This window comes from Thalassophryne amazonica, chromosome 3 (genome assembly GCF_902500255.1).
Source record: "Thalassophryne amazonica chromosome 3, fThaAma1.1, whole genome shotgun sequence".
Lineage (NCBI taxonomy): Eukaryota > Metazoa > Chordata > Actinopteri > Batrachoidiformes > Batrachoididae > Thalassophryne > Thalassophryne amazonica.
In genome coordinates, this window is record NC_047105.1 from 108,454,741 (window position 1) to 108,481,768 (window position 27,028).

Below are 27,028 nucleotides of genomic sequence, written 5' to 3' on the forward strand. Positions count from 1 at the left end.
CATTCTTTGAAACAGTCTCATTTTAAATCTTCTTCTTCTTTTACGGCAGTTGGTATTCAGCATTACCGCCACCTTATCCTCCGGACTGTAAAACACAGTATCATATTCAATATACAGGAGCAGTTTGTCATTTGTGTTGATGTTGCCATCTTGTGTCCAGAGATGATAAAGGAGTATTTTTTTTCTATATGTCATTTCGTAATATATGTCCCAAGACCTTCTGAATTATTGAAAGAAAAACAAAATACACAACTTATATCCCAGAAGATACAGTAAATAAGAATAGCACTCTGTGTGTCTCCATGAATCTTATAAGTGTGGTTTCTCCTAAAGTCTTTCTAAAGGACTCTTCCTAAAATAAAATAATTCTGATCCAAAGTGTTTATGGAGGATAACTGGACTTGAGGTTGTTTTTTTTTTTAAACACATCATAATTGTTAATTACATGCATTACAGACCTGTTGATTTCTTCAGTACAGAAGTTGACCACATTAATCACAAGATTTATTGCCGGCAAGATGTGGGTATCTCTCAGCACCTCGCAGTTTGATTATATTCAGAGGGCTGTGAAACGATGACAATGATTCTCTGTGCATTTTTTTTTCTAAACCTGATTTTCTTTGATTTATTGTGACTATTATCTACATTTAAAACAAGGTGTATTTGTAGTGATACATAATTTAATAGATTAAATTACTTCCTTCATCTGTTTTTAATAAAGCAATGGAAGAGATGCCAACTGGAAGGTTACATTCGGGCATTTTCATAGGAAAGGCTGGGAGGAAAAATTGAAAAATTGATAAACAAATGTTCAGGAACAGACATTTCTTTAAACACGTTTTATCCTGGAGTATCACAAGTGGAGGTCAAATCAAAAATCAGTGTGTGTCTCAAGTGTCCATGTGCATGCAGAATAAATTCATGACCATGATTACTGTCTCTTGACCCTCACTTTCACTGCAAATACTTGTTCAAGAAAGGACTGGTTTTAACAGAATAGTACCAGTATTGATATATTTTCCTTGATATTGTATTTCTCTTCTGCATGGAGACTTTGTAATGTTACTGAATGATATGAGTAACATTGTGCATTCTTGACTTGCAAAATTACCTTTTGTCTGCTGTCTTGGACACTGTTCAGTCGAGGACAATTTTGCAAACTTTCTTGTGAAGCTGCTGTTCCCAGCATTGCAAAGGGCCAACAGGAATCGAACAATACCTGTAGCAGCATGCCTGTAGTAAACTAACAGACTTGATCATATTCTGAAGCACTAACAAAACCAGTGACTTTTAACCTGTAGGAGGATTTCTTTTTTGTTCTTATTGTTTTTTCTAGTCTTTTGTACATAATTGTTAGTTGTAATGGCAGCACGGTGGCTTAGTGGTTAGCACTGCTGCCTCACAGTGAGAAGGTCATGGTTCGATTCCCGCTTGTGGCTGTTCTGTGTGGAGTTTATGTGTTCTCCTCGTGTTTGCGTGGGTTCTCTCCAGGTGCTCTGGCTTCCTCCCACATCCAGAGACTGGATTGGATACTTTAAATTGTCCCTAGGTGTGCGTGTGGGTGTGAATGCGTTTGTTTACCTATGTGTGGCCCTGTATCAGACTGGCATCCTGTTCAGGGTGTACCCCACCTCACGTTCTGTGGCTTCTGAGATAGGCTCCAGTCCTCTGTGACCCTTAATTGGAGTAAGCGGTTGAAGATGAGTGTGTGTTAGCTGTAATGTGCACTATCTCCCCCCAAATGTCTTTGGTATTGGGTCTGTTCAGAGAGTATCCTTGGGTACCACTGGAATGACATTGTGTCAAATGAAATGTTGCCGAGGAAGATGAGATGAGTTATCACTTGCATTGTGAGAGAATGTCACAACAATTTGGCCTTGTGGCACATTTTTCTAGGCTTTATTGAGCATGCAAGTGCCTCAGTGTTCAGGATCCCGGTGGATGTAGATGGCTAAAGGGAGATCCACATCATGCCTGGCTGCAGCAGAGAGATGATTATTTTTGAGAGATACGGATGGACCAGTTTTGTCTGGGTGGTTGCAGTCTGGGACCAAAGGTATTTCTGTGATGTAGCACATGCTCCAAGACCAAATCTGTGTGAATGTCCCATTCTTTACTACTACAACCTAAAATGTGATGGAGACTAAAATCATACTCTACCAATTGCAAGAAAACCAACAGACAGACAATTGCTGCTTAAAACATAAGCTTCATGGGAAAAGGTAATGAGTATGTCTTGTGAGTGTGGTACAACTCTGCAACTTCATTTGTGGTTTCTAAAAGGTCGCTCCAGGCTGGCCAGGGCATTCAGCATATGGAGTTTTATTAAAATGGTGCAATTCAAAGTCTATTGTGTCAACTATTTGGCTTTTCCAGCTATCGATCCATCACTTCTGACACATATTGTCTGTCTTTCTCTGGGAAAACAGGAACATGACATTGAAACTCTGCATGGTGTTCTCCATGTGACCATGAGAGGCGTTCCTAAGGGCAACAGACCCGTCATTCTCACCTATCATGACATTGGCCTCAACCGTGAGTAAACACAATACCACTGAACAAATGTATAGTATGATTGAGAGCTAAAACCACTTCACCCCCATGTCACTCACATTATGAGTGTGTCCTGTGTTTACACCTTTCTAGACAAGTCCTGCTTCAACACCCTTTTCAACTATGAGGACATGCAGGAGATCATGCGGCACTTTGCAGTCGTGCATGTGGATGCACCCGGCCAGCAGGAGGGTGCACCTCCCTTCCCCAGTGGGTGAGTGTCCGTGTGGTTTTAGATACATTAATCAATGAGAACACATGTATCTGCATGTAGTGCAGGGATTCACAATCAGTTAGTTGACTTAGTCAAAATGTGAAGTAAACTGGTAACATTGGCTCATTTAAGAACATTTGTTGTCTGTCATAAGTCCTTTAAATGTACAATTGAATATGTGAATTTGTAATAATATACTTTTTCAGTAATTCAAACACAGAATTTACTCTAATAGGTTGCTGTAGTTGCAAGGACTCATTTCTTCATCTGACTCCAGGTACCACTACCCGACAATGGATGAACTGGCTGAGATGCTGCCGTCTGTGATGACTGCACTTAAGTCAGTTGTCTCTGTTTATCGCGGATTAATTGTAATATGCACAAATTTTAACCATTAATCTGATCTCTGATCTGACGATTGTTGGTTTTTCTGTAGAGTCAGCAGTGTGATCGGCATCGGTGTTGGAGCAGGCGCATACATCCTCACTCGTTTTGCAGTGAGTCTCCACCACACTCACCCACTTTTCATCAGCTCCTCTGGCTCACCTGTAATAATTTAAGGATTTTAGGCCACACAGTTTGTGGACTAAACATTAAAACCTGGCTACCTACACTACTTTTCTTTAAATAAGTCAGCTTGGTGAATGTCTTCTTTTCATATGTTTTACTTTTTTTTTTTCTTTTCAATTTACGCACTCAATGGTGTGGAGCTAAAATAAGCATGATCTATATCAGGGGTAGGCAACCTGTTCCAGAAAGAGCCATGAGGGTGCAGGTTTTCTTTGCAGCCACTGACTCCACCAGGTGATTTTACTGATTAATATCACTTTGAGCAGATGGAATCAGTTAATCAGTGAAATCACCTGGTGGAGTCAGTGGCTGCAAAGAAAACCTGCACCCTCATGGCTCTTTCTGGAACAGGTTGCCTACCCCTGATCTATATAGATAGAGCAGGAAGAGCTGAAGGTAACAGGATCGAAGGATTGCTGAAAGATTAATGATGAAAGGGGAGAATTGGGGGTCACAGGTACGATAAGTAGATGGTTAGGAGTGGAAAAGCTATTCTTTCTGTAGAAAACCTACTTTTGTTGAGAAAATATGAGAGTAATTTGATGCTGAAATGCTTTTACTTTCAGTGACTTGGAACAAAATGTGCTTACTTTTGATAGATTTATAGCAGTTGTCGGTGCACTGCATTAGCATTATGTTGAAAGCAGCATCTGTGTTCTACTCTTGGCAAGAGAAAAGAAGCGTTTTAAAATTCCACGGGCCCACATTTCCATCTTCAGTGGCTTGCGTCTTGTCAGCATTTTTTACCCTATTGCAGTTGGACTCAAGCTTGCATTGGACAGCAGAAGAGGATAATGCAACTGTTCAAGACTAATATGACCCCAATGAACAACTTGGGATATATACCAAAATCTCTATCCTAGATGAACAGCCCGAAAATGACCACACCCTTTTCGTCCCGAGTATTACTTCAAATACAGTTGTATTTTCTAAACTACAGCGGCTAGATTTTCCAAGGTACTCAGTATGTTCAGAATGACCAGTACATGTTTAAAAGGGTCATAGTACAGAATTGGTACATATTTAATAACTTAAACTTTCTGGGCTGTTGGCTGTTGTTGGCTCCCTGATAATCTTTAAAACATTTAAGATCTCTAGATACTGCTATCTGGTAAAGAAACAAGTTTTGTTTTGTATTTTTCACTTTAAATCAATATTCCGTTGATAACAGTATGACTGAAAATAAAATTTATTCTATTTAGCAAATGTATTTCTTTCGATTAGGGCTGAAACGATTAGTCGAGCAACTCGAATAATTTGATCAACAAAAAATGTTTGAGTCAAGTTTTCATTGACCAGGTGCACAGTGGATTTCAGTGTGGCTTTTGTGGAAAAGCTGCACTACAGAAGTGTGTAACAATTTACCCAAACTGACTCCACATATGACTAAATGAAGTCCTTTTATTTATTTTCAGAAATGCACTCCGTTCTCAAAACGGTACATGAAAGGAAACAGCACTCGCCTATGCAGACGTACAGCGAGACACACTGCTGCCTCGTCAGGGCTCATAAATTTCAGAGTCCATTGCATGTCCCCCCCCCCCCCAAAAAAAGTGCCAGTACTCACAAACATACTTAAACATCCCTTGTTTATTGTTTTGGCATTCTAAAGAGACAGCGAGACAGAGGGAGGGAGGGAGAGAGAGCGCTTCATGTACTGTTTTGAGAACAGAGTACATTTCCGAAAATAAATAAAAGTACTACATTTATTCATTTGGAGTCAGTTTGGGTCAATTGTTGGAGTCAGTTTGGGTCAGTCTGTGTCGTTTTCTGTAAATTGTTGGGGTCTGTTTGGGTAAATTGTTGGGGTCAGTTTGGGTAAATTGTTGGAGTCAGTTTGGGTAAATTGTTGGGATCAGTTGGGGTAAATCGTCGCACACCTCCAGAGATCATTTTTTCACAGGCTGTGCTCACGTTCACATGCAGCCTGACTGACTGAGGATCGCATCAACCGCTTGTGCTTATGGTCTGGTGTCAGGGGAGTGTTGAGCTCCTGACACCGGGAAAGATTTAAAACTTGTAAAGACATGAAAAAAATAAATAATTACCCAGGAAAACAAAAAGGGATACAATAAATTTGACAATCTGCGTGGTAGCACAGCGATATTGTGGCATTGCTTAGGGCCCCTTCACACATAGTACAAATAAGTAGGAATCAGGGCGAATCATGGCAAAACAGCCAGAATGAGCGAACCATGAAAACATCAAGCCAACGTCGGGAGGGACACATGGTCAGTCAGGCGTGAACGATTCCGCTGCGACGGTTTCGTGCACAAAACCATTGCAGCGGATAACACAGTGCGAGCAGCTGGAGCGTGTAGATCCACATTGCGCAGCTGCTGTTTCAAAAATACAAATAAAAAATACATGCCACCCGCGGGAATCAAACCTGCAATTTACAAAAGCTCTGATTAACAGACAGAAACTTTACCACTGCACTACCATTGCTGTCCTATAAAAGGTGTGTAAAATGTCTGAAATCAAGGAAATAAACTAATAAAATAAAAAAACACACCATAAAACACCGCATTTTATTGAATTCTTCTTATCGAGTGAACAATACAAGTATGAACCCTCCGTTCCTCTGTAGATGACCCATGGTCACAGACGTACAGTCATGAAATGACATGAACTGGCTCATTCCCACCTTTCCAAATTAACAGTCTGTCAGATCATGATCAAGATAATTGGACTTTTGTTGTTTTTAATTACATCATATTGGATAGTTACATCTGTAGAAGTTGACCAGTTTGTTTTTTAGGTATTTTGTCACCACAGGTTCACCACCACATAAATATAATAAGTACAGGCAACTAGTATGGCAGAGCGAGGCTATCGTTTTGTTAGGTTGGTCACAATTCTTCACTTATAATCATAGACTGCATATATCCTGGACAAGGCCTGTCTGATGCCACCCATAGGTTTTCTATAGAGACCCGCAACAGCCAATATGAAGCCCATATTTGGGCGCTGCCATTTTGGCATCAGCGGCAGCTCTGACCTCTGTGGCATCGTGACGAACCCGTCAATAGATAAAGACGTGGCGTGTGAGTGACTCCGTGGGAGATGACAGAAGCCTGAACATGCCAATCTGAAACAGCTTAACTAACAGCTTAATCTCTGTTTGGGTGTTTATTAAATCATATTTTTGGGGACTGGGTGGTGGTTATCATAACAATTTACTTTGGTGTGGACATTAAAAGTTATGAGCTGCTTATTTTCTCAGTAATCGTGCATTTAAATAAGATGAGGGTTTCACTCAGCGTGAATAGCAGGGACCTTTTAAATAATCCGTTTGGACAACTGTGTCCAACCCTATTCCTGGAGGGCCCCTGCCCTGCATGTTTTCTAACGCTCCCTGTTCCACTCCTAGGCAATTGACTCTATCAGCTGTGCTCAGCCAATCAAGAGCTGGAAGACACCAATTTAAAACAGTCAAGTGTGATTTGAGTAGGTAGATGTGGGATTGGCTCAGCCACTGTCAGTCAAAGAGACTACGCCCCCAATTATGTATACCTGTATGTCTTAAAATGCTGAACTAAGAAGTTCACCGTCATACACTTGTCTTTGTGGGGGTAACTACAGATAGAGACGAAAACTGCTTTTTGTAACAGGCTGCTGTCATGTTTATTTCTGCTCTGTAGTTGGATATTTTAACATGGACTTCAATGTGAACCTGCTCACTTTTGGAGCCAGCCCCAAGTGGCCAGTCAAGGAACTGCAACTTTTTCTTCTTCCTGCTGGGCTTCATGTGAGGCCATCAAAGTTTACTACTTGGTTATAATCAGTGTTGCCACAGTTACTTTGAAAAAGTAATCTGATTACTGATTACTCCTTGAAAAAGTAACTTAGTTACTTTACTGATTACTCAATTGTAAAAGTAACTAAGTTAGATTACTAGTTACTTTTTTAGTTACTTTCCCCAGCTGCCGACAACAACCCACGTCAACATGACAATGATACCTGTTTTGCCAAAACTCACTTTATAGTCACCCTTTCTTGACTTCAATGAAAATAAATACTTGTTTTATAAAAAGTAAAATAAAGACCTCTTTCTTGACCTCATATTTAACTGTTGACAGCACTGTAACAGTAAAACTTGCAATTTCAAACCTACATTGTTTATAAATGTAACTATTAAATTCTAACATTTTTCTAACATTTAAATTCTCTCTAAACATTTTACTTGTCGAAATTATTATTATTTTAAGCAATATTAGTAGTTGTAGTAAAAAACGGCTTCAAAACTGGACCTTTAATCTAGGGCTGTTGTGGGGGGGGGCACATCCCTCCCCCATGCCCCCATCCCATCTGGATTCGCCCCTGCTTTGGCGTTTGAGCACAAAGAATGGATAACATTTATTTATGCAGAAAACAGGACCAGATTTACAGGTAAGAAAGTTTTATTGCGTTTTCACATCATGTGGTCCTCAGAAAGAGAGTTTAGGTGCATTTGAGTGGAAAATAGTGTTAGTTGTTGACGCGTCGCCAAGGATCAGCTGTTTTTAACGAGACGATATGGAGCGGCTCAGCTCAGAATTCTAAATAAAGGAGGAAAAAAGTATAAAAATGTCTTCGTAAAGCTCAGTGCAGGTGTGCTGATCACCGCCCTTTAAGAGGTGAGGACGAGTCGAGCAGCTGCAAAAAACCGTGGATGAAAAGCTCACAGCTCGCTTAAAGTGGGACGTTCAGTCGAACCCCGACCTCCTGCCCACGGACCAAGTTTAATGCTGCTATCGACCCACAATGAAAAATAATAGTAACGCACAGTGACATGGAGAAGTAACTTTAATCTGATTACTGACTTGGAAAGATTAACGCGTTAGATTACGCGTTACTAAAAGAAGTGGTCAGATTAGAGTAACGCGTTACTAAGTAATGCGTTACCGGCATCACTGGTTATAATTATGGAATCTATAAATTATGTCATCATAAATTGACTGCCACCAGAAGAATTTCAAAAACTTTATTATACAAGTAGTCAAAAACCTGTAGTTATTAACCCTGTGAGGCCGACGCTGTCGTATATGACGGCTAAGACCACACTTTACTAAATTATAAATAACTTTTGAATGATATGAGATAGAAACTTACTTTTTCTTTTTCTTTTTTGCTGAAAAGTTAACTCCGCGGACTTTAGAGCCAGCCATCGGCCATCTTTGTAGTCCTCCTTGAAGCTGTGTGATGACGTACGCAATGTGAGTGTCCAATCGGAATTGGTTCACCATCACATGGTTTTCCAAAATCCAATCATAGGGCAGATTTACCTCATGTGAAAAGCCAAAGATCGTTTTCAGGAGTGATATCTTACTAGTTGGCCCGTTTGAATAGCCCCCTGGGTGCTCTGAGTACATACTATTAGTACATACTCAGTGCGCCCTGCGCCATTATGCACAGCGATCAGTGAAAGCCGGAGCAGGCGGAGAGCCTCTGATGACAATCTCACGTGCTCAAACAAAGAGTGTGTAACTATCAGGATTGCTCCACTAGTTTGCATGTGAATGTTACTGGATAACTCTGTTGCTTCCTCTGCGTAAAGCACTGTTTACCATATCAATGGACAACAAAACGCACAGACCATTTTGTATATACTGTCCAAAATGTGCACTTGTGTTTATTGCTTGAACCTTTTTGTTGTACAGACTTTCACACAAGACCTCAAATTACCTTTATAAAGTGTCAAAACAGTTATTATAGTTTGCTGTGTGTTTTGAATAAATGTGTGTGGAAAATTATTTTTCGCTTTATTTTTTCCTTGCCTATTTTTGAATGTAAACCTTTATTACACTTATAAAACACAACAAAAACATATATATTCTGAAAGCACAGGTTGTCCTGAAAAAAAAAGAGACATAAAACTTGATTGTGGGATGCAGGGAGAGCTGTTAACGGCAATAATAAATCATTTATGCCAGGCAAGTGAACTGTCCAAAAAATGCCCTCGGACCCCAGAGGGTTAAATAATGATGAATATTTTAAAATTCTTTTGACTACAGTATAAGGTAATCTCTCTGTTTTCAGAGCTTCATGATACTGCATTCCTATTTAATGAGTTTTGGGATATTAGAGGACATTCTTTTGAAAATACCTGAAACAACTGGCTGTCCATCAGATTACGCAGAAAGTCAGGTTAAGTACATTTGATCCCCTTAAGCCAAATTAAACCAGGGTACTTTTTAAATCCTGAGAACACATGAGCAGTCTAAGAGGAAAATAATGAAGTTCATGCAAAGAAATACAGTTGCTGACACACATTTACATATACCTTGATAAAAACATTTGAACCTCAGTTTTCCCCAATTTTTAATTTTATTAAACTGTGTATTAACTCATTTATGTTGTATTTATTCATATGTAAAGGAATTTATAAATAGTTACAGCTTCAGTTTATTTCAGGCTTATCAGGCTTTAGTGGATCACTGCAGGGCTCGACAGTAACGTGTGTTCGCTCGACATTGATGACTGATCGGTGCTCCATCGCCATTTCTTGCCCGATGCAGGCAGTTCATTTTCAGTGGCATTTAGAATGAAATGTGGTCAAAATTCTATGTATTTCAGTGATTTTCTTGGCATCACAGAAGTAGTTTTTGATAAACTTACTTTGAATAAATGAAACCCGATTCTCTAAATCCGTGCATATTTTCCCCCTCACCTAGTCTAATATGTGCCATTGGAGTCAGCAGGCATACGCAGCTCAGCATTGAGCACACGGCACAAATGTTTTCAAAGTATATTATCACACTCCTTCACATTAAACACACAACGCACCTCTATTTCAGTCACACACATCATCAGCAGTGTATTTGCTGTTTCAGAGCGCAGTAATGATGCAAAAATAGTAGGCAGCGCTCCCTGGATGTAAACTTTAAACAAATATGTCTAGCAGTTTCCTACTACTCTTGAGGTCAGTGATCATTTTTGTTGTCTTTTCTACATTGAGGATGAGGTTGTTTTCCTCTCCGTAGGCAAGTGTACTGTCGACCACCATCCTGTACTCAGTCTTGTCCCCACCCTTGATGGTCAGGTCATCAGCGTTTTTGATGATGACTGTGTTGTCCATGTTGGATACACAGTCGTTGGTGTATAGGGTGAAGAGTTTGGGGCTGAGGCAGCAGCCCTGAGGTTCTTCATCGCATCGCGATTGGCCCTGAACATGGTTATGGGCTCCAGTTGGAACAAAATCGCTCTGCTCAAAGTGATGTTCATCAGTGAAATCACCTGCTGGAGTTGGTGGTTACAAAGAAAACCTGCACCCTTTCTGGAATCAGTTTGACACCTATGGCTTAGTCCAATCAAGGGTTGCGGGGGGCTGGAGCCTATCCCAGCAGTCATAGAGCACGAGGCACTGTACACCCAGGACAGGACGCCAGTCTGTCACAGGGCTGAAGCTAAGTCAGCCTAAAAATACGCAAAATTGCAGTAAGCTGTCACTGTTAAATAAATAAAATGCAAGTCTAATGTTATTTAAAGGGAGTTGGGTGTTAACGACACACTCTCATTAAAGGAGACCTGCATTGAAATAAATGTGGTCAGATTTCAGAAAAGAAATAGCTGATATGTATTTATAAGACCCTTGTGAATGCAGTAAAGTAAATCTGTAAGCCTAGATTTGTAATTCAGCGGAGAAATATTCGTTTAAAAATGACAAATTTGCAGCTAACATTTAGCCCTCTGTGAAAACAGTTTGTACATCCGGATCATTTCCATGACGTCAGTGACAAGACGGAGCGTTCCCGCCTTCAGTCCGATCCCGCATTGAAATTGATTTTATCTGTTAGTAATGTTTCTGTTATACACAACCTGGTTTCAGCATCCAAAAGTAAGCTCCAATGAATGTGAGATACAGCTCTGCTTGCTCAGATCCGGGGATCAGATCAGCAGCGGCATCGACAGCAGGCGACATTCTTCTCACACGCCTCGCTCTCACTGCCCCCGATGCGCTTACCGAGTGCATGCGCTTGTTAAATTCCGCCGTGGCACTCACACCTCCGTGTCTGCTGTGCAGCCGGCACCACCTTTCTGTCTACTGAATGGAGTTGCAGCCAACTTGGCACAAGTCCAGAGACTACGCTCGCCGTTTTAATGCAGAGCGCGCAGTGACACCTGTTGCTCGCAAGGACAGACTTCTTGCTGCAAAATCCGCAGCGCCGCATGTCTCAGTAATCGGAGCCGCAGAGCTCCGTGGCCGCTGAGAGAGGTTTATATATTTTTAATGACTTCTTTGCGGGTCTCGCCTCTGTAGCCCGTGACGGTACACCGGAGGTGAAAGACTAGATTTTCAATGCGACACCACTCAATCAAACGAGCCTATGAAAAAGTCCCCAAAAATAATTTTCAAGCACAAATAAAAGAAATGTGTACTCACCAAGCGTACCGGAAGACAATATGAAGTTTTAAAAAAGTAGATCCTTCCGTATAAGACAAGAAAAAGGTGCAGATGCAAACTGACGTAAATCCACAAATTACAGTTGGCGCGTGCAATGCATGCTGGGAGAGGGTCTTGTCCCTGACGTCTCAGCAGCGTCCATGATGAGAGGGACAGTTTGCGGCGGGCTAAATGTTAGCTGTAAATTTGTCATTTTCAAATGAAGATTTCTCCATTGAATGACAGAGCTGGGCTTGCAGATTTACTTTACTACATTCAGAAGGATCTTATGTGTAAATATAAGTCATTTTTTGGTTCAAAGATCTGACTGCATTTATTTCAATGCAGGTCTACTTTAAGTATTGATCAACATACCATTAAGTAAGCCAATCCATTAACTTTACCAAATTTTGGGGGATAGTAATTGATTGAAGAAACACTTTGATGATAATATGAGCGAAGTGTCGCGCAGCGGCGCGAAGCTCACTCATGGTACAGGGTGTCCTAAACAGGAAGTACCGATTTTCATATCCACAGTAAAACATGGAATGTTCAAATTTCAAACACTTCCTGGCTTGACAGACGAGATCCCATGGAATCTTGCGGGAACTCAGTGGCAAGCTCACACTCAAACAGGAAGTGCCAATTTATCTGTCACAGTGAAACAGGAAATGTTCACATGTCAAACACTTCATGGCATGGGTGGAGCTAGAGCGGAGGCTGGGGTTTCACTGGACTCTCCTGAAATCTGATTGGACACAGATGATTGACATGTTATGGCACCACACGTCTGGTTGAAAGAGCTGCATTTTCAGATCAGTGAGTCACATTGACTGCTAGGTTCCTCCTGTCTAGTAGTTAGTGCTGTGTACCACAAAAAGTTCTAATCCACCTTAGTAGAAGAAGAAAAATGTTTGCTTCAGATTTGAACTGAACACGTCGTTTGAACTATGGACCTCTAATGACACAAAACTTATATTGGTGAGTAAGCTATCATATTTTATGCTAGAAATGATGACCAGGTTGTTAAAAGCAGCATTTCTTCTTGAATTTGGGTTGCCTTATATACACGTCTAAGCTAACAGGCAGCAGCTGGTTCATGCTCTGTTGGCAGTGCAGCAGATAACTGAAACAATCCTTCAAATGGTGACACAAGCATCAAATTCAGCACAAATATAGCTGGAGCAACTTTAACTTTTGACCCCTGTGCAAACTGAAACTGACCTTTGTCACCATTCTTGCTGCTTTTACCTCATAACTCCATAACATTCAGTCACAGATTGTCCAAACTATACCTTTTTTGGAATCTTTATGATCAGACAGATAATGTAGTGTAGTTTTCTATATGATTGGAGCATCTTTTAATTTAGACCAGGGTTGGGCAACTTGTTCCAGAAATGGCCAAGAGGGTGCAGGTTTTCTTTGCAGCCACTGACTCACCCAGGTGATTTTACTGTTTAATATCACTTTGAGCAGATATAATCAGTTAATCAGTGAAATCACCTGGTTGAGTCAGTGGCTGCAAAGAAAACCTGCACCCTCTCGGCCCTTTCTGGAACAAGTTGCCCACCCCTAATTTAGACCCCTGTGTAATTCTTCAATTAAATCCTACCTGGCTACCTCTTGAAAAGAAAACCTGCACCCTCTCGGCCCTTTCTGGAACAAGTTGCCCACCCCTAATTTAGACCCCTGTGTAATTCTTCAATTAAATCCTACCTGGCTACCTCTTGAAAATTCAAGTGGTCAATCAGTTTTTTTTAAAGAGTTAATGTCTATGGATTATTTGTGCCAAATTTGATGTTTGTATCACCATTTGCAGGATTCCACTCTAAATATTCTCCTGTCTGCTGCACAATATATGAGACGTAAGATGCTGCTCCTCAGTGTTTCTTAATTGCCCTCAAAAGTATTTGTACACTTGGTATTTCACACATTTTAATTAGTTTATTCCATTTCAAATACATTTTTTTCTAAAATTATCTTCCTGAACTCAAACTGAAAGCAAATCTCTACAACTTGATATAAATTAATTAAAAATATAAAATCCAGCATCCCGATGAAGTGGTGTAGAGGAGGATTTTCTGAAAAAGAAGACCTGAAAGTTCAGCTACAATTTGACAGAAAGTACTTTTGAGATGAAAGCCTAGATTTGATGCTTTGGTGAAAGAAACTTTTGTATTTCTTCATAATTGATGTAAATAAAGTCCAAGACATATTCAGTGACTTGGAAATGTTCATGTTTCCATCCCCTGACTTGTCTAAAGAAAACGCAATAAAACTGATTATTATTTACAGCTATTATCAAGTTTTAGAGATTTGCTTTCAGTTTGAGTTTGAGGAAGATAATTTTATAAATTTTATTCTTTATTTTTTTGTATTTCTTGTATTTAAAATGGCATAAAGAAATTAAAATGTGTGAAATTCCAAGTGTTCCAATACTTTTGGAGGGCAATGTAGCCTAACCTTATGATGAGTGCAAAATGAGTGTGATATTATTACTGTTTTGTTTAAGAATGTTTAATTTTCACTGTTGCTGCACTTTTGTGTCAAATCGTAGTCAGCTGAAAAGCAAAAAAAAGAAAAATACTTAAAAAGATGGGGAGTATGGGGGGCAGAGCCCCTCCAGAAGCTGAAAGACAAAAGAAGGAAAATGCTTAAAAAGGCGGGGGGGGGGCAGAAGCTAAAAGGTCTTAGTCATGCTCGTGCTCCCAAGAACCATTCTACTGAAAAAAGTCTGAAGGACCTAAAGGACATGGTTAGATGGCGAGGAGCTTTTCCAGGCATGTGAGAAGCAAATAAAGAAAAATGCTTAAAAGTGGGGGGGGGGGGGCATTTACTCAAAATAAAGTCTGAAGGACCAAAATGACATGGTGAGATGCTGATGAGCTTCGCTCATTCATGTCTTCGACATATGCATATTAACAATTAAATCTGTTAGAATAATGGGGAAAATGTATACATTTTATATTTTGCATTCTGACAATTTATTAAATTTGATTTACGTGACTGATGTTACTCCAGCATTGTATGGCCAAATACCTACTCCATTCAACTTCATCCAACTGCTTATAGTACAAAAACATTTGTTACATCTCATAATTGTAAATAATCAGGTCAGCTTTCCAGTATATTAATTTTCTGGGTTCTGTTATTATTAACAAATTATCAATGTGTATACTTAGTCATACAACTTTGTTTGAGTCCTGAGTGGGTCCCACAGCTTTTCACACTTATTTGAAAACAAATTCAGTTGTTCATCTTTGATTTATGCAACTAAATTGTTGTAGCTGTAATTTTGTATTTCTGGGTGTTTTAATTATGTTGCACTTAACAGAGAGTTCTTTGTAGATTTTGCAATTAAAAGGAGCTTGAAAAACTAACATACTTCTTTTCCTTCCCAGCTGAGCCATCCCACCCTTGTGGAGGGGCTGGTGCTAATTGACATTGACCCATGTGCAGAAGGCTGGATCGATTGGGCAGCTTCAAAGGTACGTTTTATCCTTGATGTAAATAGCTCTTTGTTTAGTCTGAAACATAGCTTTTATGCAAATAATTAACTAGACATTTATCTTCAGTTTATGATTCAAGAGACTTTATTTTCCATTTTCATGGCACAAGATGCATTTAAATTCTCGTGTGTTTGTCTCAGTTATTAGTTACAATAGTCTGTGAAATATGAGAATAGTGTTATTGCACAAGAAATTAAAGCAGTGTTTCCCAAGTCTGGTCCATGGAACCCAAAACACTGCACATAAAGTGTGGGAGCATGGGCTGTGAAGTAATAAATATGATTTTTCTTCATGTTTTGATTCGTAATAGAATGTGCAGTGTTCCCATTGCATTTGGAAATAAAAGCTATTATACGGATTTTGAGGTTTACTCAAGCTTTTGAACACACTGCTATTATTTTGAACACAGCTGTATATTATTTGTGCACATGAGTGGATTATCTCCATCATTTGGACAAAGGGTGCAGTCCTACCAGTAATACTGGCAGAAAACAAATCATGTCCCTGATGCAGTTTTATATTAAAATCTGGCCCATGTCTTTTTTTTTTTTTGTTGCTCAAATTAGATGATTTTTTCTCACGCAAAAGATTCTGGCTCAGATGTATCAACAAATATTTGTCTCATTCTCTTATGTGAACGTTTCACGCTACTTGTTGTGGTGAGCACATTAAAACTTGTTAAAATTATGTCCACAAGTGATTTAGATACATAATTTAAGAAGCAACATGGCACCATGAGTGAATGTTTACTACGCATGGTGGGGTTCAAAACTACTGGTGGACAGGTCGCTGACGCTTAGTGGTGCATTTATTTAATTTATTTTAAAAAATTATTTTGTCTTACTGCTGTAACCACATAGAAGCACCTTGATCGCTGTTTCACAAAAACTTGATTTTCTTTGCTCTCTTATCCGTTATTCTGGAGAGGAACACAAACAACAAATGGATGTTTTGTTGCTGTATATGATTTTAGGTGTTTCTGAATGCAAATGACCAAGAACATGCACAAGCATGTGCTTTACAACACGTGGGATTTATCAACAGCTGATACTTATTTGTACATAGGAGCAGCGTCTGCCTACTTGATGAATACAGATTGTTTTGTACTTACAGACATTACAAAAGTTTGCTGGTATGACAGTATTTACAGCCTTTTCTGCACACGGTTTGTTAAATGAGTGCCCTGGAATTTTCCATACTGTCTAGAGGGATTCATCTTGGTGTATGTACATACAGTGGGGAATATAAGTATTTGATACACTGTTGCAAGTTTTCCCACCTACAGACAATGGAGAGGTCTGTAATTTTTATCGTAGGTACACAACTGTGAGAGACAGAATCTAAAAAAAATTGAGAAAATCAGTGTGATTTTTAAATAATTAATTTGCATTTTATAGCATGAAATAAGTATTTGATCACCTAACAACCAGCAGGAATTCTGGCTGTCACAGACCTGTTTGTTTTTCTTTAAGAAGCCCTCCTATCCTGCACTCTTTACCTGTATTAATTGCACCTATTTGAACTCATTACCTGTATAAAAGACACCTGTCCATATACTCACTCCAACCTATCTGGCCATGGCCAAGACCAAAGAGCTGTCTAAGGACACCAGAGATGGTAAATAGACTGCATTTATATAGCGCTTTTCCATCTGCATCAGACGCTTAAAGCGCTTTACAATGATGCCTCACATTCACCCAATCACACAGACACACTCAGACACTGATGTCAGACTGCTGCCGTGCAAGGCGCTCACTACACACCGGGAGCAACTCTGGGATTAAGGACCTTGCCCAAGGGCCCTTAGTGATTTTCCGGTCAGGCTGGGATTTGAGCCGAGGATCCTCTGGTCTGAAGCCCAGCGTTTAACCAGTAGACCGTCACCTCTTGGACATCACCTCCAGGGACAACATTATATACCTGCATAAGGCTGGGATGGGCAACAATACAATAGGCAAGTAACTTGGTGAGAAGGCAACAGCTGTTGGTGCAGTTATTAGAAAATGGAAGAAACACAAGATGATTGTGAATTTTCCTTAGTTTGGGGCTCAATGCAAGATCGCGCCTCATGAGGTAAGGATGATTCTGAGAAAGGTCAGGAATCGGTGCAGAACTACACGGGAGGACCTGGTCAATGACGTGAAGAGAGCTGGGACCACAGTTACAAAGATTACCATCAGTAACACACTACGCCATGGTGGTTTAAAATCCTGCAGGGCAGCAAAGTCTCCCTGCTCACACCAGCACATGTCCAGGCCTGTTTGAAGTTCATCAGTGACCATCTGGATGATCCAGAGGAGGCATGGGAGAAGGTCATGTGGTCAAATCAGATCAAAATAGATCTTTTTGGTATCAACTCCACCTGCTGTTTGGAGAAGGAAGAAGGATGAGTACAACCCCAAGAACACTGTCTCAACTGTGAAGCATGGTGGTGGAAACATCATTTTTGGGTGTGCTTTTCTGCAAAAGGGACAGGATGACTGCACCATATTGAAGGGAGGATGGATGAGGTCATGTATCATGAGATTTTGGCAAACAACCTCCTTCCCTCAGTAAGACCATTGAAGATGGGTCGTGGTTGGGTCTTCCAGCATGACAGTGACCCCAAAACACACAGCCAGGGCAACTAAGGAGTGGCTCCGTAAGAAGCATTCTAATCCAATTACATTTTTTCTGCAAATCTGATTGGTTAATCATGTGAGATTTCAGACCATAAAATATCCTGTTGATGGTGGCAAAATATTAAAACTGTTTCATATTTGATGTGTTACTCCGCGCACTGTCTGTGTGTCAGCTGAGAGTGAGAGAAACTGAAATGGATTAATTTAAGCTACCATACGAAAGTATTAATGTGGATTCTGGTCACAGAATTTGTACTTTGGGATGAAGATGCTGTTGCTACGGTAAGCTTTGACGAGCCGACCACACCCTTTGTCTGCGTAACAGTTTTGTGGAACTATATTATTATGCAGATTAAGATGTAGCCTTCAGTGGTGGACATGGATCCGTGCAAACGTTGGAATTGTGTTAGAATGGGAATAACCACCTTGTGTCTGATGATTTGCAGACGTTAATGCTCGATTACAGTCACAAATAGCTCTTTTACTGGCTCTGTTAACGTGTTGCCGGTAAAACTCCTTTTTACCAGTGTAAAACTCAATTTGCACCCGTAAAATCCAGCATTAACATCCGCAAATCATCAGACACAACAGCGTTATTCCCTATTTACAAGGTCCTGGAGTGGCCTAGCCAGTCTTCAGACATGAACTCAATATAAAATCTTTGAAGGGAGCTGAAACCCGAAACGTGAAAGATTTGGAGTGGACCAAAATCCCTGCTGCAGTGTGTGCAAACTTGGTGAAGAACTACAGGAACCATCTGACCTCTGTAATTGCAAACAAAGGCTTCTGCACCAAATATTAAGGTCTGTTTTTCTATTGTATCAAATACTTATTTCATGCAATAAAACACAAATGAATTATTTAAAAATCATACAGTGTGATTTTCTGGATTTTTTTTTTTCCTCTTTTTTTAGATTCTGTCGCTCACAGTTGAAGAGTACCTACAATAAAAAATTACAAATCTCTCCATCAAATACTTATTTTCCTCACTGTAAACCTTTGGCTAATGGAAAACCTGACTGTGAATAAAAATTGAAATAAATCTACCTTGCACATATTATTTTGAATTAACTTTACAAGAAATACTTTCCCATTAACACATGCACCTGTGACAGACTGGCGTCCTGTTCAGGATGTACCCCGCGTCACACCCTTTGATTGCTGGGTTAGGCTCCAGCCCCCCCTTTGTACTTAATTGGAGAAAGCGGTTGAAGATCAGTGAGTGGGTGATTAATGTGTGGTCATGGTGTTTTGGCATTTGAAGGTTTTTGGTCAAGGTGCATGTAAAGTTATGTCCTCTTATTTATTGTTATTTATTAATAAGTTATTTATTCCTGCAACTTCAGAATAGTATTTAGTATGCTGTTTTTCATTGTAGCTGCTGTTTTGGGATTAAGGGCACTCCAATGTTATCAAAAATAAGACAGAACAGAAGAAATTTGAAGTACTGAAGCATGCTATGTTCTTTCGTTTCATTCTTGGTGTTAATTTTAGCTAAAAGATGGAGCTCAACTGATTAAATGGGTTATTGTGCTACTTTTTGTAGTATGGATAATTGGCTAGTAGCTGTGTCACAGATACATGGATACGTGAAGAATAACTGTTTCATAATAAATGGTCTTGCTGACAAAATTTTACACCTGCAGTGGAACTGAAAAAGCATTTGCGAAGTGGCAAAATGTCTCGTTGATGAAGCAAGAAGTCCAGTTGCTTCTCAGTAAACTTCTGGCTATATCCTACCTGGATGAGAAAAATTGTTTGTAAACATTGTTTTGTCTGCACTGAACATGCTATTTTTACCAGACTTGGTTATATGTTGTGTTGCTCAAACCCAGCAGTCCTATTAGTTTTAAATGTCAAATTCTCTGATTTTTCCCAGTTTGGTGTGCACTTTATGCATCTTGATTTAAGCATCCTACAGGAGCTTAAAATATTTATCATGGGCTGAGGGGTAATGTACTCACTGTCCGGCACTGCTTTAATAAGTTATACTTGACGAGCACATGCGTTTGCCAGGGTTACAATATCTGTTGTTACCTCTACCAACCAGCAGAGGGCAACAGCCAAAATTGTGACTGCTTTTATTTCCATTACGTCTTTGTGATGTCATAAGCCAGAAATGTTTAAAAATGAAGATGGAGAAAATGATCACCTCCAAAAAATTTCCTCAGCTCTTGCTTGACAAAGGCCATCATTCCACAAAATTTCATTGTAATCCTTTCCTCGCTTTGTTTGTGTCTGTAAACACAGGAAGAGTTACATACCTGTCACAGTGCTCTGTTGGTTAGTGAAGGTAACAAAATAAACACAACTGCTTTTGAGTCTTAATTTCCTTTACAATTCTCACATCAGTTCAGTTGAGCAGTACGTACGAGACTCACTCACTCATCTTCAGTCGCTTATTCCAGTTAAGGGTCATGGGGTGCTGGAACCTATCCCAACAGTTCATGGGGCGTGAGGCGGGGTACACCCTGGACAGGACGCCAGTCTGTCACAGGGTCACATATAGGCAAACAAACACATTCACACGCACACCTGAACGTTTCCAATCCATCTAACCTGCATGTCTTTGGATGTGGGAAGAAGCCGGAACACCCGGAGAGAACCCACGCAAACACGGGGAGAACATGCAAACTCTACACAGAAAGGCAACAGATGGGAATCAAACCCATGACTTTCTTGCTGTGAAGCAACAGTGCTAAACACTGAACCACCGTGCTGCCCTATGTACAAGACTTTACACATAAAATGGTTTTCTAAGGTGGTAAAGGAATTTATTAAAGTCAGCTGTTGGTTGTTTTTTTAATAAGTGGATTTATGTTTTCCTTTTGCATGCAGCTGTCTGGATGGACCAGTAACTTGGTGGATATCATCATGGCCCACCACTTCAGCACCGTGAGTTTCTACGATGTCATTCAGAATGCTGTTTGACCTCTTATAGATTCTCTGGATAGTTTGAATTTTACACATATATTCATCTTTAATGTCTACTCTCACATAGAGCGTTAGTCTACGACTTATAGATTACAGATTTTGTTAGTAACTATCACAGCTAAAGCTGACACGTTCATCTTAACACTGTATGTCTTAAGATTAATGTTTGACACATAAGGTGCATCCAGAAAGTATTCACAGCTTTTCACTTTATCCACATTTTATATTACAGCCTTATTCCAAAATGATGAAATTAATATTTTTCCCTCACAATTCTACACACAATACCCCATAATTACAATGTGGAAATCTTTTTTTTTTTTTAGATTTTTGCAGATTTATTAAAAATAAAAAACTAAGAAATCACACGCACATAAGTATTCACAGCCATGAATCATGATGATCCTTGAGATGTTTCTACAGCTTAATTGGAGTCCACCTGGGGTAAATTGAGTTGATTGGACATGATTTGGAAAGGCACACACCTGTCTACATATAAGGTCCCACAGGTGACAGTGCATGTCAGAGCACAAACCAGGTATGAAGTCAAAGGAATTGTCTGTTGACCTCCAAGACAGGATTGTCTCAAGGCACAAATCTGGGGAAGGGCACAGAAATATTTCTGCTGCTTTGAAGGTCCCAATTAGCACAGTGGCCTCCTTCATCCATAAATGGAAGAAGTTCCGTTCCACCAGAACTCTTCCTAGAGCTGCTCGCCTGTCTAAGCTGAGTGACTGGGGGAGAAGGACCTTAGTCAGGGAGGTGACCAAGAACCTGATGGTCATTCTGTCAGAGCTCCACCATTCCTCTGTGGAGAGAGGAGAACCTTCCAGAAGGGCAACCATCTCTGCAGCAATCCACCAATCAGGACCATATCAATCAGCCACACCTTAGTAAAAGGCACATGGCAGCCCACCTGGAGTTTTCCAAAACACACCTGAAGGACTCTCAGACCATGAGAAACAAAATTCTCTGGTCTGATGAGACAAAGATTGAACTCTTTGGTGTGAATGCCAGATGTCATGTTTGGAGGAAACTGGGCACCATCCCTACAGTGAAGCATGGTGGTGGCAGCATCATGCTGTGGGGATGTTTTTCAGCAGCAGGAACTGGGAAACTAGTCAGGCTTGAGGGAAAGATGAATGCAGCAATGTACAGAGACATCCTGGATGAAAACCTGCTCCAGAGTGCTCTTGATCTCAGACTGGGGTGAAGGTTCATCTTTCAGCAGGACAGTGACACTAAGCCACAGCCAAGATATCAAAGGAGTGGCTTCAGGACAACTCTGTGAATGTCCTTGAGTGGTCCAGCCAGAGCCCAGACCTCTTATCTGATTGAACATCTCTGGAAAGATCTGAAAATTATGCTCCCCATCCAACCTGATGGAGCTTGAGAGGTGCCGCAAAGAGGAATGGGCAAAACTGCCCAAAGATAGGTGTGCCAAGCTTGTTGCATTATATTGAAGGAGACTTGAGGCTGTAATCGCTGCCTAAAGTGCATCAACAAAGTCTTGAGCAAAGGCTGTGAATCGTATGTGAGATTTCTTAGTTTTTTATTTTTAATAAATTTACCAAAAAAAAAATGTTTCATGCTGTCATTATGGGGTGTTGTGAGTAGAATTTTGAGGGGAAAATGAATTTACTCTATTTTGGAATAAGGCTGTAACATAAAATGTGGAAAAAATGAAGTGCTGTGAATACTTTCCAGATGCACTGTAATAGAAATGCAATTAGTTCACTGAAATACACAAAGTTTGTAATGTGTAAACATGCGGCTGCGAAGGCTATTATTGTACAGTTAGAATAACCATGACCTACGTTGACCATTATTACCGTGTTTTAGGATGAGCTGACAGAGAACCAGGAATTGATCCAGACGTACCGGCTCCACATTGCTCAAGACATCAACCAAGAGAACCTGGCCCTCTTCTGTGGCTCCTATCAATAGTATGATGCAACACATTATTCCTGTCTATTAAAGTTTGTGTGATACATTTATTTCAAGCAACAAATGTTGTTGCTGGTTTATTATACGCTTTGTCATGTTTTTGCTGCAGCTGGGACATCAAAATTCTATTTTAGTGCCAGGATTTCCACTAAGACTGTTTTAACTATACAAAAGAAGTGATGCATCACAGAATTTGAAACTGTGGGATTCCCTGCGTTACTAACAAATGAGAATTTGTTCCCCTGCACCAGCCGCCGAGACCTGGAGATTGAGCGGCCAGCCGTTGGTCTGAATGAGGACACAGTCCGCACACTAACGTAGGTTTGGTATTGGCCAAAGGTGGGAGGGATCATTATTTATCTCTGAAGGATGAATGGTGTAATTTGAGGAATTTGGGCTTCTTTTGTTCCTTTCCAGGTGCCCTGCTTTGCTGGTGGTTGGTGACACATCACCTGCTGTGGAGGCTGTGGTAAGTTTGAAACCGACAGCTCCATAACTTCAGCCATAGTGAAATCAATAATTCCTTGTTTAGATTTTTAATTTTGTGTCCGTTTGGTATGTGCTGTTATCTAATCGCTACATGTCAAATATGTTGGTAGACTGCATCGAGTGCTACAGAAAAACCAGAGAGCGCACTTCCGATGCTGCTTCTGTAATAGGAATGTGCCCATAAGGAGATCCCTGTAACATATTCAGAGGGTACAAAACATGATGCAAAGTAAACTAGCGTGTATGCACGCCTCATACAATTTTTTTTAATTGTTTATTTTATTACTGTTACTACCAGTCTAATACTTCTGTTAGTTTTTCAGTGTAACTGCTGTGAATTGTAGCTAATTATTCTATTCCTGTGTGAATCTTAGGAGTGGTTAGATTAGCATTTTTGTTAGCGGTTAGCTTGCAGTACCTTGGCTACATGCTTGAATTTTCTGGTGCACAAAGTACACTGCTTCAAACTTTACATTAATCCTGTGTGATGCTGGCAGAGAGGGTGGCTCTCTTAGAGAGCCGTGTCCATGAACTAGAACAGCTTCTTAGTTCAGTGGAGTTACAACCCCAGTTCCAATGAAGGTGGGATGTTGTGTGAAATGTAAATTAAAACCACAATACAATGATTTTCAAATCCTCTTCAACCTATATTCAATTGAATACACCATAAAGACAAGATATTTCATGTTGAAACTGTTAAACTTTATTGTTTTTGTGCAAATATTTGCTTATTTTGAAATGGATGCCTGCAACATGTTTCAAAAAAGCTGGGACAGTGGTATGTTTACCAAATATATATATATATATATATATATATATATATATATATATAGTCCATCAGTTGAAGAACAATGTGTCTCAACATTCAGTTGCAAGGAATTTAGGGATTCCATCATCTACATTCCATAATATAATCCGAAGATTCAGAAACTTTCTACACGTAAGCAACAAGGCCAAAAACCAACATTGAATGCCCGTGACCTTCAATCCCTCAGGCAGCACTGCATTAAAAACCGACATCATTGTGTAAAGGATCTTACCGCGTGGGCTCAGGAACACTTCAGAAAACCATTGTCAGTTAACATAGTTCGTCGCTACATCTACAAGTGCAAGTTAAAACTCTACCATGCAAAGCGAAAGCCATACATCAACAACATCTAGAAACGCTGCTGCCTTCTCTGGGCCCGAGCTCATTTGAAATGGACAGATGCAAAGTGGAAAAGTGTGCTGTGTTCTGATGAGTTCACATTTCAAATTGTTTTTGGAAATCATGGACATCATGTCCTCTGGACAAAAGAAGAAAAAGACCATCCAGATTGTTACCTGCACTAAGTTCAAATTCCAGCATCTGTGATGGTATGGGGGTGTGTTAGTGCCCATGGCATGGGCAACTTACACATCTGTGATGGCACCATCAATGCTGAAAGGTACATCCAGGTTTTGGAGCAACACATGCTGCCATCCAGCAACGTCTTTTTCAGGGACGTTCCTGCTTATTTCAGCAAGACAAAAATTGTTTTGGTAGCATGGCCCAAGCAGTGGTTCACCCCTTTGAGTCTCGTCTTCTTGAGGTTTCTTCCTCAAATCATCAGAGGGAGTTTTTCTTTTCCACTGTCACCTGTGAGCTTGCTCTATGGGTTGTTAAGGTTCGACCTTACTTGTGTGAAGTGCCTTGAGGCAACTTTGTTGTGATTTGGCGCTATATAAATGAAAATAAATTGAAATTGAAATGCAGTTAAATAAATGATCAAATCAAATCAGTTCATGATCTGAGTCAGTACTGTGACAAAGCCAAAAAAGTGAATTTCATTGGCCTACTTAGACTAATCATTAAAAATAATCACTTCAGCATAGACAGTGTGCACACAAACCACCCACACAAACACGAGGAGAACATGCCAACTCCACAGAGAAAGGCCACAGGTGGGACTCATTCACACAACCTTCTTGCCGTGAGGCAACAGCACTAACCACTACTCCATCATTCCTTCATGAAATTTTTTTTGAAGGTGGGATTTGTCACATATGAAGATGTCATCAAAGATACATGGAGCAAGCAGAGCCTTGATCTGTAACAATGTTTCAGTATTGAGTTGTTTAACAAAAAAGGTGGGATTCTGTTTTTATCCTTTAAACAATACTTATGTGACCTCATCATGATGGATTGCAGAGCAAATCTGCACTCATCACAGGTCAGTTTGAATGGCATTTGGGATTTTTGTTTTTTCCCATTTGCCAGCCCCCCACCACACACACACACACCACTTTTAGTCAGATGGAGAAGGTTGGTTACAAAAAAAGTCACCTACTTTAAAATTTATGAAAAACACACCGAAGCTGTCTTGTTTTTGTAGTATTATGCCGTGTGGAAAGATGCTCTGTCATGTCTGTGAGACTCTGGGTAGTTTTTTTTTTTTTTTTCCTGCTGTTGATTCTGTCATTAGTCTTTTAAGGCCTTTGATAACCTGTCACTGATATTTTAGGTGGAGTGTAATTCCAGGTTAAATCCAACCAAGACTACATTGCTGAAGGTGAGACTTTGGGCTGTGTGTTTTGTAATTCAGTGTGTGTGCATTATTTTAACTGTAATTATTCAGTAAGAATGCTGATCACATTTCCCTGCCTTCTCAGATGGCTGATTGTGGAGGCTTGCCCCAGGTTGTGCAGGTGACTGTTCCCCTTTGAACAATTCCTGTCATACATAACGTTTCTCATCAAAATGTCCTTTTAACTCATAACTTGCTCTCTTGTTTATGCAGCCAGGGAAGCTTGCTGAGGCCTTCAAGTATTTTGTTCAGGGCATGGGCTACAGTAAGTAAACAAAACTCAAACTTTGCATGAAGATGTGGAAAAATCGTGTCTGAATGCAGAATGAAACTGGTTTAAACTAGCCGAATGAAAACTAAATGTCCAAGAATTGTTTACGATCTAACAAGTATCTGGGCTGACGTGGTTGTGGTCAAGGTTTCTCTGTGTTCTTCAGTGAGCTTCCTGTTGACGTGAGTGCAATGACAACAGTAGCAAAAGGGAGATTGTTCTCTCTGCAGTCTCCCATGAACTGCCAGTAAACACCCTGCTGGTGGGGTTTGGACTGCAGCCAAGTGTGTTTGAAAAGGCTGTTTTTTTTTTTTTGTTTGTTTGTCACCCAAGCTGCCCGTGCACCTCGATGAATCCTAATACCGTTTCCTCTCTGCTTTTTGCAGTGTGTGGCACCCACCGCACAAAGTAGGTGAGGTGCAAGTGTTTCTTGCATGACGCTGGCACTCGAGATGTGCTGGACAGTAATTCATTTTTCTGTTAAGTCAGAGTAAAAATACTCCCTGTCCTCTGTTTATTTTCCTGGTGTGCTTTCTATTCTATCAAGAACTGTTTAACGATGCAGTCTCCTTCCAACGAGACTTGGTGTGCATACTTAAATAGGCCTCCAGGTTTCATTCATTCGTAAATAAGAACACTGTTTTGATTAGATAACACTGGTCAACACGATTTTTCTTGCATGCAGTTTTTCAATGGATTTTGGGTCATTTAGGGTCGCTGAATCCGAATCTGGTGTTAGTTTTTAACCAGTCATATAATGTTTTTAAGTTATGAAAGCGTATTTCTCGTATCAAGCATTGAAGCAAAAGCTGCTGTCTCGCACACCTCTTCGGCACAATAAACGATATTACGGCTCTTATTCACATTTTGCGAACCTGGTTTAAAAATTATGGTTTTGATGAAGCTGCTTTTGTACAGGATTAGTGGCGTCAACTCGTGAGTGAATGAGCAACTTTTGCATAGTCGGTGGTGGGCACAGCTAACCGAAAAGTTATCTTAGATAACCGCT

General features: G+C 40.1%; 1 protein-coding gene across 3 annotated transcripts in view; it reads left to right on the forward strand.

Moving 5' to 3' along the window:
• ndrg3a (ndrg family member 3a) overlaps positions 1-27,028 on the forward strand; it is a 144,810-nt gene that overhangs the window by 111,750 nt on the left and 6,032 nt on the right. For all 3 annotated transcript variants that reach the window (XM_034167259.1, XM_034167260.1, XM_034167261.1), the window contains 12 exons: positions 2,430-2,535; positions 2,647-2,767; positions 3,045-3,107; positions 3,204-3,264; positions 15,104-15,190; positions 20,671-20,727; positions 22,609-22,712; positions 22,965-23,030; positions 23,131-23,182; positions 25,686-25,733; positions 25,834-25,869; positions 25,962-26,013. In XM_034167259.1, the coding sequence (XP_034023150.1) occupies positions 2,430-2,535; positions 2,647-2,767; positions 3,045-3,107; positions 3,204-3,264; positions 15,104-15,190; positions 20,671-20,727; positions 22,609-22,712; positions 22,965-23,030; positions 23,131-23,182; positions 25,686-25,733; positions 25,834-25,869; positions 25,962-26,013 (853 nt within the window). The remainder of the gene's footprint in view (positions 1-2,429; positions 2,536-2,646; positions 2,768-3,044; positions 3,108-3,203; positions 3,265-15,103; positions 15,191-20,670; positions 20,728-22,608; positions 22,713-22,964; positions 23,031-23,130; positions 23,183-25,685; positions 25,734-25,833; positions 25,870-25,961; positions 26,014-27,028) is intronic.